General features: G+C 34.5%; 1 protein-coding gene across 2 annotated transcripts in view; it reads right to left on the bottom strand.

Annotated features, from left to right (window-relative positions):
• The window catches only part of WDHD1 (WD repeat and HMG-box DNA binding protein 1), a 59,529-nt gene that overhangs the window by 38,453 nt on the left and 5,808 nt on the right, over positions 1-15,268 (bottom strand). For both annotated transcript variants that reach the window (XM_079914757.1, XM_079914758.1), the window contains exons 3-10: positions 15,013-15,124; positions 10,428-10,579; positions 9,647-9,758; positions 9,421-9,471; positions 8,343-8,438; positions 4,579-4,671; positions 3,643-3,749; positions 3,284-3,425 (exon numbers count right to left, since the gene is read on the bottom strand). In XM_079914757.1, coding sequence (XP_079770883.1) covers positions 3,284-3,425; positions 3,643-3,749; positions 4,579-4,671; positions 8,343-8,438; positions 9,421-9,471; positions 9,647-9,758; positions 10,428-10,579; positions 15,013-15,124 — 865 coding nt within the window. The remainder of the gene's footprint in view (positions 1-3,283; positions 3,426-3,642; positions 3,750-4,578; positions 4,672-8,342; positions 8,439-9,420; positions 9,472-9,646; positions 9,759-10,427; positions 10,580-15,012; positions 15,125-15,268) is intronic.

Genomic DNA, 15,268 nt, shown 5'->3' with positions numbered 1-15,268 from the left:
GAGAACACCATTAATGGATTCAAAAGGGACTATATCACAAATCTTTTAGATGGAAGTGCATATAACTGTGTTCTGGAAAGTTGACATTTAAAGAAATGAGAGAACAGAAAAAAATACTTCTAAATTCATATGTTTAAACAAATGATTTGAATAATTAATAACTATTGATAAATGCTATAAGAAGATATTTAACTATTTTATCCATAGTCCTAAAAGCTTATGTACTCAAGTTGGTCAAAAACTTTTTTCGGGAGGGGGCTTCCCTGGTGGCGCAGTGGTTGAGAGTCTGCCTGCCGATGCAGGGGACCCGGATTTGTGCCCCGGTCTGGGAAGATCCCACATGCCGCGGGGCGGCTGGGCCCGTGAGCCATGGCCGCTGAGCCTGCGCAAACTTTTTTCGGACTTTCTTATCAAAAATGAGGGTTTTAACTTACGGTGAGCGGTGTTGTAACAGAAACATGTACTATGAGGAGTAAAAGCAAAAAGGAGAGAGTGGGCAATTCTGGATAGAAGGGTTAAGGTTTTATAAGAGGTGACCTTTAAACTAAAATTTTTTTAATTTTTTTTTTTTTTTTTTTTGCAGTACGCAGGCCTCTCACTGCTGTGGCCTCTCCCATTGCGGAGCACAGGCTCCGGACGCGCAGTTGATTTACAGTGTTGTATTAATTTCTGTTGATTCAGTTATATGTATATGTATTCTTTTTCATATCCTTTCCCATTATGGTTTATCACAGGTTACTGAATATAGTTCCCTGTGCTATACAACACGACATTGTTGTTGAACTAAAAATTGTTTCTCAATTTAATTTTCTTTTTTATCAACGTTAGACATGCATATAAATTAGTCAGTGTTATAAGATTTAGTATAAAAATGAAAACAATCCTCTGCACAGCCTCCGACTTACTTCTCTGCTCTCAATTGTTTCTTTTGATACCTTCCTCCACACTTGTAAATCATATTCCAGTGAAATTTTTTGATTTTTCAGTTTTAATTACCTATTTAATAGATGTTACTAACTTCTTTCTTTAAGAAAGATGAGGATTTGGTGCCATTTTTCAACCACCACTACTTCCCTTGTATGCATATACACCATTCTCCTACTCCTGTCCACCCAATATAGATATATTCTCATTTTGCTTGGATCAATTTACAGTATTTAGATTTATTATGACCATGTAAATGCTATTCATAGCTGAACCCTAAAGCAAAGGAACTAAAAGCAAAAATAAATAAATGAAACCTAATTAAACCAAAAAGCTTTTGCATAGCAAAGAAAACCTTTGACAAAACAAAAGGACAACTTACTGAATAGGAGAAAATATTTGCAAATGATATGACCGATAAGGGGTTAATATCTGAAATACATAAACAGCTCATACAACTCAACATCAAAAAAACAAACAACTCAATTAAGAAATGGGGAGAGGGCTTCCCTGGTGGCGCAGTGGTTGAGAGTCCGCCTGCTGATGCAGGGGACACGGGTTCGTGCCACGGTCCGGGAAGATCCCACATGCCGCGGAGAAGCTGGGCCCGTGCGCCATGGCACGGAGCCTGCGCAGCCGGAGCCTGTGCTCCACAACGGGAGAGGCCACAACAGTGAGAGGCCCGCGTACCGCAAAAAAAAAAAAAAAGGGGGGGGCAGAAAAGCTGAATAGACATTTTTGCAAAGAGGAAATGCAGATGGCCAACAGGCACACAAAAAGATGCTCAACATTGCTAATCATCAGGGAAATGCAAATCAAAACCACAATGAGATATCACCTCACACCTGTCAGAATGGCTATTATCAAAAGGAACACAAATAACAAATATTGGCAAGAATGTAGAGAAAAGGGAACCCTCCTACACTGTTGGTGGGAATGTAAATTGGTGTAGCCACTGTGGAAAACAGTATGGAGGGTTCTCAAAAAGCTAAAAATGGAACTACCATATGACCCATCAATTCCACTCCTAGGTGTACATCCGAAAAAAACCAAATACACTAGCTGGAAAAGATACATGCACCCCAATGTTCATAGCAGCATTATTTACAGTTGTCAAGTTATAGAACCAACCTAAGTGTCCATCAACAGCTGAATGGATAAAGAAGATGTGATATAGATAGACAGATAGATAGATACTGGATTACTACTCAGCCATAAAAAAAGAATGAAATTTTGCCATTTGCAACAACATGGATGGACTTGGAGCTTAAGGTATTACGCTAAGAGAAATAAGTCAAACAGAGAAAGACAAATACTATATGATATCACTTACATGTGGAATATAAAAAATATAACAAACTAGTGAGTATAACGAAAAGAAACAGACTCACAGATACAGAGAACAAACTAGTGGGGAGAGGGGCGGGGAGAGGGGCGGGGAGAGGGGCAATATATGGGTAGGGGATTAAAAGGCACAAGCTATACTGTATAAAATAAGCTACAAAGATATGTACAACAGGGAATATAGCCAATATTTTATAATAACTATAAATGGAGTACATCCTTTAAAAATTATGAATCACTATACTTCAATAAAAATAAAATAAAATAAAGAATTTCTCTCTTTTGGTTTTTTCTTACATGGATTCCCCAAAGATCTTCCAATCTCCTGCCTGAAAAACATAAGACTGGCTGACAACACTCTGGGAGCCAAGTATGAAAAGTGAGCTGGGAATTTCAACGTTCAAGTATATACATTTTCATTTAATCCTTTTCAGTACAGTATTCCTCCTTCACCCAACACCACTCAATTGTACCCAGTGTCCCTGGATCTGAATCTTTGAGGACTCAGGCAAGCTAAGTGGCACCTCAGGGGAAATAATGAACAAAAACAAGGAAATATAAAACAAGGCAGCCTGTTTAAAGCAGTTCAGTCAGGCTGTGCAGCTAAGCATAAGAAGTATATAGTTAGCTCTAAGAGTTAAGGGAATTCATGACAGAAAAACTTAGGCTAAACTAAGTTACAGTTATTAACTAATTTTCATCTATAAAACATTTATTTAACTAAAAACACCCAGAACACCAGGATACTAAAAAATTAGTTTTTCACAAAGGTATTCCTTGGAAAGCCATGAAATATTAATGGATATTATATGGAGGGAAAGAAGTTCCTTAGTAAAACGTATTTGGGAAACATTAGGTTAAACAAGTTTAAACGTTCTTTGTGATAGAGCATTACTGAACATCTAATAACATAAATTATAATTTTCAAAGAAAGTAATGTAGTTTGTGGTATTTCCCATATTCATATGACCACAGAAAGACTTTGAAGAAACTGTTCTACCCTATTACTTATTACCTTACTGCTTGACATCTTTCCACTGGGGTCACAAACATTCTCCAGGACTCCCAGATTTCCTTCTGCATCAGTATAAGCTATTTGACCACAAGTAGGATGCCATGACAGGCCACAAATTGCATAACCTTTCTCATGTTTCACCCTAAAAATTAAAAAGTGAATTCTTAAAACACTGTCAAGGAAAATATAAGCTATACATTTCTTTAGGTAAATTTTAGTTAGAAAAAGTTTTGATAAACATAGCTATATGTCTGCATTTTAACAATCTAATGATTGCAGATGTGAAATGTTTAATAATAAAAAAACAAACATCTAATAGAAATAAGCAAAAAAGAGACAAAAGATTTACTGAATCATACCTTTCCATGCAATCTTTGGTTTCCACATTCCAAACTATAATTAAACCATTAATACTCCCTGCAGCTAAATATTGTCCACAAGGAGACCAGGTTACTATATTTAGGGTCTAGTAAAGAAAAACAATAAATAAATAATAATTTCATATAATTTAAAACTAAAAACTCATTTTATTACCAAATTCAAATTTTTATAACCCTTATTGTATGCAATTTCTAATTAAATCTGATACATAAACAGCAAGACAAAGTTTGCTTACTTTTTAACTTTCTTTTTCAATAATATTCAACAATCAAAGTAATAGCAGCTTTTACTTTATCACAAGAAAATTACACTAGCACAATTTTAAAAGCAAAAGCTAAAAAATGTTTTTATCCTAGAAAGAAAGACAACACAAGTTATCCTCTTAGCAGTCACCATCAAGATGAAGAGAACTAGGAAGTGAAGTGAATCGTACTAAGCCATTGCTGACCTACTGGGTCTCTGTTTCCTAACTGCAAAATGGGTATACATGAGAGAAGGGGGCGGGGGGAGGGAGAGAGAGAGAGAAAGAAACACAGACTAACAACCTTTCCTGCTCTAAAACTCCAGTGTCCATAGTCACAAGTCTCAGTGAAACTCACTTAACAATAAATATTACTAATAATGTGAGAATTACCTATTCTAATACTATGCTAGGGTTAAATTTGACTTCTTATAAATTAAAAGATTTTTCTTACCAAATTTCACAAAGGAGAAAGGTCAGATAGGACCTAGCAAAGACTTATCTACTAGTTATTCACTAAGTGAAGAAAGGCTGAGGGGTAAAAGGTGGACACATGCACAGCAGTCCGGAGTTGTTCTCCATTTCCAACAATATTTAGCTGTAATTGTATTAAAGACAAGTATGCATTAACTATTCCCATTAGCCTACTGAAAGTATCACTTACAAAACCTACCTGAGAGATGAAATTATCTGAAAGATCAAATTGATTACTCCAAGTTTCTCTTCTATATAGCTTAACAGATTTTTCCACAGGAACTGCTAGTAACTATTAGGAAAGATAAATGATTTAAACAAAAGTTTACACTAAATTAAGTTTAAAGAGAAAAAAAGCAGAAAATTCATCTAAATAAGACTAAAAAACATAAAAGCAAATTTGTATTTTAATTGGCAACTAACAAAACTCAGAAAGCTACTTAAAATTTTGATAAAGAATGGGTGATGGGGCTTCCCTGGTGGCGCAGTGGTTGAGTCCGCCTGCCGATGCAGGGGACACGGATTCGTGCCCCGGTCTGGGAAGATCCCACATGCCACGGAGCGGCTGGGCCCGTGAGCCTTGGCCGCTGAGCCTGTGCTCCGCGATGGGAAAGGCTACAACAGTGAGAGGCCCGCGTACCACAAAAAAAAAAAAAAAAAAAAAAAAAGAATGGGAGATGATCATTATTGCTTGCACTGAAAGACAGAGAACTTATAGTCACTAATATTTTTAACACTATTTCTTAAGGAATATAAGCCCTTTGGATCTAAAAGTTCATCTTATTTGCTGGCAGGAGAGAAACAGAGCCAAAATACTTTGAATATCTTTGGAAAAGGAAACTTATCTTCTTACATATACTTCCAAAAAACAGATTAGTAGAAAATAAAACTGACATATTCTTTCCATGCTTATCAAAAAAGAAAGAAAAATGTATTATTTATGAATAGTAAAACTATGTTTAAATTTTTTTTAATTAATTAGATTGTTTCATAAGCAAAGAAGAAATACATACTGGATTTCCCAACTATCACTTTAGTGCAGAATGTACCCTTAAAAGTTTACATGACACAAAAGATCATACATTGAAAAGAAAGTCTCCCTCCAATCACTAAATCCTATTTCTACTTCCCAAAGGCAAAAAACATAAGCATAGACCATATAAGAATGCATATGTACTTATACACAAGTAGACACACAATTAAACAGTAGCATTCTATCTACTATCTATACCTACTGCTCTACAGCTTGATGTTTTTAATATATCTAAAGACTGATTATTCCATGTGAAGACACACAGATATACCTCATTCTAACAGTTGCAGAGTATTCCATTTTCAGGAATAAATTCCACAGTTTATTTAACCAGTTCTCTATTAATGAACATTCAGGATGTTTACAATCTTTTGCTACTATAAATGATACAACATTTTCATTATACATACTCTGTAGTGCATATGAATAAATATGTTTATAGAATATATGCCTAGAACTAGTACTACTGGTCATTCATTCTAATAAAAACTGCCACATCCTCTTCCACACAGTATATATCAAACTTCTGATCTTTGACCATCTGACAAATGAAAAATAGAAAATCATATTTCAATTTGTATTTCTTTTAGTATGAAAGGTTGCATGTATTTTCATATGTTAAAAGCCATCTGTGTATCTTTTTCTGTACACTGTCTGCTCATGTCCTTGTTCATCTTTTTACTGGGATCTTATTGATTTATAAGAACTCTTTGAATATTAAGGAAATTAGCTCTGTCATATTGTTTCAAACTTTTTCTCAGTTTATCATTTGTCCTTTGACACTGAAATATTTATTTTTTTACTTTTCATATTGTTGAGTTTATAAATTTTTTCTGGAAATTTTCACATATGCAGAGAAGTTAAAAAGATGATACAGCAAATACCTATACAATGAGATTCACCATGTGATAGGAAGTCTCCAAGATGGTTCTCAGTAATTCTCACCTCCTGGTATTCATGCCCTTTGCCAGTACATTTATTAAATCTCCTTTTCTCCACCTTTATAATACACTAAATTCCCATATATACTGGATCTATCTCTCTGTTTAATAGATATCTATTCATGAATTAGTATCACACTTTTAATTCCCATAGCATTATAATGTTATATCTGATTGAATTAGACTTTACCACTTTTGTTTTTCAAGACTTTTGCTTTTCCATATGGCTTTAGAATCAGTTCTATTTGGTCCCCCCAAACATCTTACTGATATTTTATATTGAATGCTTCAAAACTATAGATAATTCAGGGAAGAACTGACATCTTTATAACAAAAATTCATTTCTAAGAATAGGATATATTTTTCTATGTGTTTTTCTAAATGTTGCCATTTGCAACAACTTGAATGAACCTAGAGGGTATTATGGTTAGTGAGATAAGTCAGAGAGAGAAAGACAAATACTGTATGCTATCACTTACACGCGGAATCTAAAAAATAAAATAAAAATAAGTAAATAAAATGAATAAATATAACAAAACAGAAAGAGACTCAGAAATATAAAGAACAAACTAGTGGTTACCAGTGGGAAGAGGGGAGGGGGTAGGGCAAAACAGGGGTGGGGGATTAAGAGATACAAACTATTATGTATAAAATAAATAAGCTTTTTAGCTTATCCTTTTGGATATATTATATAGCACAGGGAATATAGCCAATATTTTATAATAACTTTAAATGGAATATTATCTATAAAAATTTTGAATTGCTATGCTGTACACCGGAAACTAATATAACATTGTAAATCAACTATACCTCAATAAATAAATAAATAAATAACGAAAAAGAATGGGATACATATTTTCTATTTAAGTCTTCTTTTACTCTTCTTTGTAGCATGTTTAAATTTTCTTTACATAGCTCTTTCACATTTTTTGGTAAGTTTATTCCTAGTTATTTTATCTTTTTTTAAAATTTTAAAATCTTTTTTGATTTCACAGTTAGTGCATTATTTTCTCTCACCATGTTTTCTAAATGGCTACTGTTTGTATATAGGACTATAGGTTTCGTATATTAATTTTGCTTCCAACTACCTTACTGAATTTTCTTATTAGTAATATTTTTCCCCCAGTTGATTTTCTTGGGATTTCCTCATATATAAGCATTTCATTTGCAAATAATGAGCATTCTCCTTCCCTTCTTTCAAACCTCTCATATCTTTCTATTGTCTAACTGTATCAGCTAGTACCTCCAAAATGTTAAACACTAGTAGTAAGAGTTGATATAACAAGACTGTTTCCAAAGTTGCCCCATTAAACATGAATGTAGGGCTTCCCTGGCGGCACGGTGGTTGAGAGTCCGCCTGCCGATGCAGGGGACACGGGTTCATGCCCCGGTCTGGGAAGATCCCACATGCCGCGGAGCGGCTGGGCCCGTGAGCCATGGCCACTGAGCCTGCGCGTCCGGAGCCTGTGCTCCGCAACGGAAGAGGCCACAACAGTGAGAGGCCCACATACCACAAAAAAAAACCCAAAAAACCAAAAAAACATGAATGTAAAGAAAAAGTTAAAATCAATTCATTCCTGCCAAATGTACTCTTCAAAAAAGAACCTTTAAAAAGTTGAAATGTTTCTTACAGCATTTCAATAATTAATTTGCTTGGAGCTCTAAAATTTATAATCTAAATGAAATAGTTACAATTAAAAAAACTATTCTTTCATTCAAAGATAACAAGGACTGGAACATATAATTAAAACAAAATAAGGAACTTCCCCGGTGGTGCAGTGGTTAAGCCTCTGTGCTGCCAATGCAGGGGGCCCAGGTTCCATCCCTGGTCAGGGAACTAGATCCCACATGCATGCCACAACTGAAGAGTTCGCATGCCACAACTAAGGAGCCTGTGTGCTGCAACTAAGACCCAGCACAACCAAAGAAGTAAATAAATAAATATTTTAAAAACAAAACAAAACAAAAAACAAAATAAGAGTCACTCACCTTCCCACTTTTTGGCTGCCAAGCAAGTCTGCAGATTGATTTTGCATTTATCACATCATTGCATTTTTGCAGCAGTGGCCAACTGATAGCACATGTCTGATTTAGGAAAAAAAAGAAAATGTAAGTCTTGTGACTGAAAAATAATCTTTTTAAATAAATAAAAATGAAAAATAAAATGCCAAAAGAAAAAAAAGAAAATTTATTTCCCCTTATGAAAATTCTTCCAAAAAAGATATGCAGCACTGAGTACATTTAATAAGTGGTTTCTTCAAACTGATAGATAGCTCGGAAAAAAGCAACTTAATTCACTTTAACCTAATTATAATATTTGATTTACCTAAGTTACTTTATGTTTTTCACAGTTATAAAGAGCACAAGTCTTAAATAATTAACTCAAATAGGAGTATTTCCTATGTAGAATAAGCAAACAGTATACTCACCGAATAAACATACACAAACAAAAAAAACCCCAATACATTAAAATCTTAAAGTAACTATGAAAATAAACTTGAGAGATCTACTACGAAATGTTAAGGTGTCAAAGTCAATCCTTTTAAATAGTTCAAAAGTGAGGGAAGAAACTGTGGCTATGAGCTGAAGCATATCTGTGAGGGATGTTTTCCTCATCAGCTACATCATTCCTAGAAATGCCAAGCCTTCTCTGATTGCCTCAGGAAGAATTCATTGTTCCCTCTGCCAATCCAGAAAGCATTTTCTCCATACCTCCTTTAAAGCTATTACCAGGCTGGGTCAGAGTAAGTTATGTGACTCTCCAAATCAAGTGTGGCCCATGCCTTACTTTCGTATCCCCAACATCTGGGGACCAACATATGGTAGTTAGCTTATAAATATATAATGATTGAATTTCCCTTTATGATTAGATACAGAATCAATTAGTCGTCAACATATTTACTTTTGCTTAGATTGTTGGGGAAGTTGATCACAAAACCAGTATTTAATGCTACTCAAAAGAAACAAACTATGAAGAATTATTAATTTGGTCCAATAATACATTATGTAACGTCCAATATATGATGGAAGTAGGCAAAAAGCTTTAAATTCAAATTGATGAGCTTACCTGATCTGAAATTTGCCACACCTTTACAGATCCATCACAACTAGCTGATGCCTGCAGAATAAAACAATAGATTTCTCTATAGTTACAGCCATAATACTATATGGAGACTGGTTCAACTGATAAATTAAAGAGGCTTTTAACAATTGTGTGAAACTTTCTGCTAATTCTTTCACAGTTTTAAACATATTCGCAAAAAATGCAAAAAGAGAGGGAAAAAAATGATTACCAGAAAGATGTCCTTAGGGTCAAAGGAAAGACTTAAAACAGGGGCATCATGTCCTCGAAATGTTTTCTGTTGGCTGCAATCCGCCACATCCACAACTTTGACTAGAAAATCACTAAGAACAAGTGTAACGTACATCAATAAATGTCAATACAAAAGACTCTCAAAAGCTATGACCCAAATATTTCAAAGTAATGAGTAAATGCCATAATTTCTTTATAGCAACATGTGAAATTTGGCACCCATATTACCTTTTAGTTTTGGTCTATAAAGATGCTAAAAACATAACTCAAGATTTCTCATGTTAAAATATAAATACTTTTAGAAAGTGGCTTCCTTAGTTAGATCTTAAGCTTCTATTATTTGCTAATCTAATTACAGCCACAACCATTTTTAAAAGCATTATGCCTTTTACTCCAACTCAGCAATTCATCAATTACATTTTTTTCCTATGACAAATAAGCAACAAGAAAAACAACAAAAATCCTGATTGTACAGTCTAGGTTGTACCAGAAATAATTTTTAAAATTTTGTATCCAACTATCATCTTTCCCCAGTCTTTTCCAGCATTTACTGAGCAGGCTGTCGGCAAAGCAATATACCTCAATTCACAAAGAAGCGCAAGTTTGTCATCAAAAACCTTTACCAGAAAGAAGACTTGAATATAATAATTAAATAACAACAACAAAGACGGTACAGAGTCCTGAAAATGTTACCCTGAATCCAATGAATGAGGCCATTTTGTTCTAATATTATTTCATTTTCTGATATCAAAGAGCCTTACCTAGATCCAGCAGCAATTTTTGCACCATCCCCATTAAAGATCACATGGTTTGCATTTGTGGTGAAGCGAGTCAATATACCATCTGGAACTCCTTCAGGAAACGTGTGCACTTGAACAGTATTGTTAGATACTGCAGTGACCAATTTCCCATTCTAAAAGAAAAATGAAAGAAACATTGGCAAAAATTAGTTAATTAATTGGGAGTCTCTCCATAGTTAAAAATCCGGTAAAAAACAAAAAAAAAAACTTATAAATGTAGTTCATGTCAAGAGAAAAATAATCAATATATAATTTTTCTGAAATGGCTATTAGCAAGAAAAATTTACTTGCTGCCTTTAGAAAATTTAATTCCCTCTTCATCAGCCAAACTTTTAGCCTCTGATTTCTCTTGTACTTCTGGCAAGAAAAATATTTAAATAGTGTTTTTGTGGATTCCCAAATGTCATAAGAAGGAGACTCAGAACAAGAAAACATAGCTAATCTCAATGAGGGAAGAGCACAATGGACACAATTAGTATTGCCCTGTGTTTCCAGAAAACAATCATTAGATGTGTTTTCAGAGTAGGGTAAAGTCTAAATGCGAATCCATAAATCCACGGCTCCTGTTTTTTTTTTTTTTTTTGGCCGCACTGCAGGGCGTGCGGAATCTTAGTTCCCCAACCAGGGATCGAACCTGTGCCCCCTGCAGTGGAAGCGCAGTGTTTATTTAGTGTTTTAAAAACACTAAATAGAAAGTTTTAGGATCCGAAAATGATCTGCAAACACTGTTGTTTTGCACAGCTTTTAGCTAAGAATCATAAAAGGTCAGGGATCTGCCCTACCACCTTAATTTTATTACTTACCCAGGAGGAATTAAGTCCTGATGCACTAAATCATAGTCTACCAACCTCATACACAATTCGATATATCATATGGTCAATTTATTAATTTCTGTTAAATAACTACCAAAAGAAACAAACTACTCAAGTTTGTTAATGAACATACTTTACCCTATAGCAATAGGTCTCAGCCATATTTGCGCACTTAGGACCCTTAGCTTATCTACAGCATCTGCTCCCATTCTAATGGGAAAAGAACCTGGTAATACAATGACATGTTACTATATAGCAACATTTGGGGAAATGTGTACATTTGTTCAAATAACAGTTCAGATGATTCAAATTTGAACTGTGATAAACACCTTCAAGTTCGATTACTGGAAAACTGGTGAAAAATACTGTTTATGCCTACATTGCAACTACTGTATATAATTAAATCCATAATAAACTAAATTCATAATGTTGAAGTTAAGCTAACAATAATTTAAATGTGAAAACCAGAAGAGAATCAACAATATGCTATAACCAACTCAACACAACACTGATACTGCTAAGTGTTCTTTGGCAAAACTGCAGAAACACCAACTATTTACTTGTGTGCATGTACAGAAATTTTGCAACCTTGGCTGTGCTTTACTTCACAGACAGATTTCTTAGTAGAATACTGACTAAACATCCTCAGTTAGCTCTAGTAAATAATCCTGGTAATTCTTTAACAAAACTTTAACTAGCCCTCTATTCATGTGAAAATGTTAAAGTATATAACAGCACTAACTCACCTGGGAGATCTGAATAAAGGCCTTGCTTTGAAGTCATTTTCAAACAAATCTACTGGGAAACCAAATCACTACCAGTATACGGTGTCAACTAGTAAAAATTTTAAAAAAAGAAACCATGCAAAGGATCAGAGCTGTGGTCCGGATCTGGTCAGACTATTCTTCTCCCTGGTGGATAGGGAGGAATGGAACCCAGCACAGGATGACTTGGGCCCACTGTGTTCCTAACTATGTCATCTGACTTTCCTCTGAGCTTTGATTTTCCCAAGAATAAAATGGAGATCATTCCACATACCTCTCCTTACCTTTGTTAAAGACAACGTAAAATACTATGCAAGTGTTAACTATTACTACCTACAAATATGTTGATATATCCCAGTTTCACTATTTTGGAGGGTGATTTTTTTTCTGCTTTGTCCTCAAATAAAGCACCTAATTGTACTTCCCTATAGCACTGAATCCATAAAGTATGTATTTACGTATTTATAAGCAATTATGCTTTAAATGAAATTGTCAACTTTGCATGGCTATTTGGTAACATCATTTCATTGAAGAATTATAAACTCCATTCCTAAAGCCAAACATTTTAGCACTGAATATGAGCCTTGTAGTCAGTTGAATAGTGGCCCCTAAAAGACATGTCTAAATCCTAAGCCCAGGTACCTGTTACCGTAGCCCTAGGAAACTACCATAAGTCCACTTTCATTTTTTTCTTCTTTAAAGTCTTTTTCATATACAAAAGCAGTACATACTTATTGTAGGAAAAAAACCACGAAACTGTCCTGAGCAGACAGTGAGTTTTCCTACTCTTGTGAAGCAATTTCCATTAACTTGTTGGGGTTAAGTCTTTTTAACTTTATTCTATAGATATACAAATTACAAATATTTGTGTACTTAAATCCTTTATTTTAACAAACATAAGACTATTCTATAACAGACTGTTATGAAACTCTATTTTTCATTTTTTCAATTAATTGTAAACATCTTTCCAAATGAAGGTATACAGCACTCTCGCATTTTTTTAGTGGCTGCATAGTATTACATTATATGACTACCAAAATTTATAAAATGTATTCTCTATTCAGGGACACTTCAATTGTTTCTTTTGCTATTATAAACAATGGTTTTACTAATATTCTTGTCCACAGAAATGAATGTGTGTACTTCCTTAGGGTAAATAGCCAGAAATGACTGTGTGCATTCTAACTGTGATACACCATTATCCATTTATTCCAAAAAAAGTTCATCAGTTATACTTCCAGCAACTGTTGTGTGAAAATACTGTGAAACAGAAAATATATATTGGTCTCTACCCTCAGTTCCTGGCACAGAGTTCCTAAAACCCTTGAACTGTCCTAAGTGATAAGAGCACCAGGAGCATCTTTTGTTCCAAACTTTGGTCTTTGACTGATTCCTGACACAAAGCTCCCAAATCCCTTGGAACTTTCTGGGTGATAGGAATGTCTTTTGTTCTAATGAGGTGCGTCTTGGTGGGCTCCTGGATAGCTTCAGGATGGTGGCTGGTCACCAGAAAGATCAAGTCATGATCAGAAGCTTGGAACTTTCAGTCCCACACCCCTATCATCCAGGAAGGGGAGAGGGGCTGGAAATGAAGTTAATAATCAGTCATGCCCATGTGATGAGCCTCCATAAAAATCCCAATAACATGGGGTTCAAGGAGCTTCCAGGTTGGTGGTGCACCCCAACTCCACATTTCCATTCTCCAGACCTCACCCCATGTTCTCTTCATCTGGCTGTTCATCTGTATCCTTTATTATGTAATAAACTGGTAAACTTATTTCCCTGATTTCTGTGAGCTGTTCTAGCAAATGATCTTATCCAAGGAGGGGGTCATGGAAATCCCCATTTGCAGCCAAGCTGAACAGAAGTTGTAGGTCATCTGGGGACCTAATACTCGCGACTGGTGTCTGAAGTGGGGGATAGTCTTGTGGGACTGAGACCTTAACCTGTGAGGTCTGAGCTAACTCCAGTTAATGTCAAAATTGAACTGAATTGTAGGACACCCAGTATTGCAAAGAACTTATTGATATGGGGAAAAACCCATATATCTGGTGTCAGAAGTGTTGTGAGCATGGTAGTGTGAGAGTAAAGGAGAAACACAGGAAAACAGTTGTTTTTCCTTTATAAATACTTCTCCAAGCCCTCACTATTACTGGAATCAGGAATATTTTTCATCCTTGTCAATCTTACAGGAAAAAAAATCCAATTGTTTAATTTGCATTTCTTTACTTATTAGTGAGATTTAGCTCATATTTAATGTACATTAGTCATTTATATTTTTTCTCCTAGGAATGCATTTTCCATTATATATGACCATTTTTTAAAAAGCATCTAAAGTATCTAAAGACCATCTCATCTACCTTAATGAGTCTGGGTTTGAAAAAAATATGAATTATGTAGAAAGATTTTTTTTTCCTATCCAAATACAATACACTCAACTTAAAATTCATCACAAATAAAAAGGTTAGATAGTTAGTTTGCAAAGTCCTTCTGAAAACATATCTCCATTCTCCAAGTACATCTCATTCTTATATTTACTTTACATAAAACATTAGAAATGTGAAATAAGTATATATCTTGAAAAAGTTAATGAAACAGTCCTTTCTTCCAGTACAATTCCTCATTATCTGAATTAGTGAGCTAAAAATTTGAAACTGCACTGAGTTTTCCTTCAAAGAAAAAAAAAGATACATTTAAATCTCTTAAAAGATAAAGTATAATTTCCTGCATATATTTTAATTGGCTCATCATTACTATCCATTAATCACCTTTAATAAACCATTCAGATTTTACCTGTAAAAGTTTTGGGCAAATTATGGCATTATTACACATTTTTAAATATTATTATTTCATAAGAGAAATGAAAACGTTTATCTATATTCAAAACTTCTATAAAAGTATTTTTCATCCATGTATAAAACATCACATGGCAGTAACACTTCATATCAGTTGCTGTAATTGTTTTAATACCTTCAAAGCACATGAATATGCTTTTTCTCCAACATTAATGGACTTAGGATCATCATCATCCAAGTCTTCCCAAATCCTCACATCACCATCACTTCCACAAGTTACAATACAACTGTGAAGGAAACACACTCGTTAAAAAGTCACCCCGTTTTAGGCTTATTAATTTTTTTGGAATGCTACTTTATCTGTTTTCTAATAAAATCAAGGTATTAGCCAATATGTTTCCTCATTTTACATACATAAACCTCAATAACAA

The sequence above is a fragment of the Stenella coeruleoalba genome (assembly GCF_951394435.1).
Source record: "Stenella coeruleoalba genome assembly, chromosome: 2".
NCBI lineage: Eukaryota > Metazoa > Chordata > Mammalia > Artiodactyla > Delphinidae > Stenella > Stenella coeruleoalba.
Note: the sequence above shows the minus strand (reverse complement) of the source record. Positions and strands in the feature narration are given on the sequence as shown.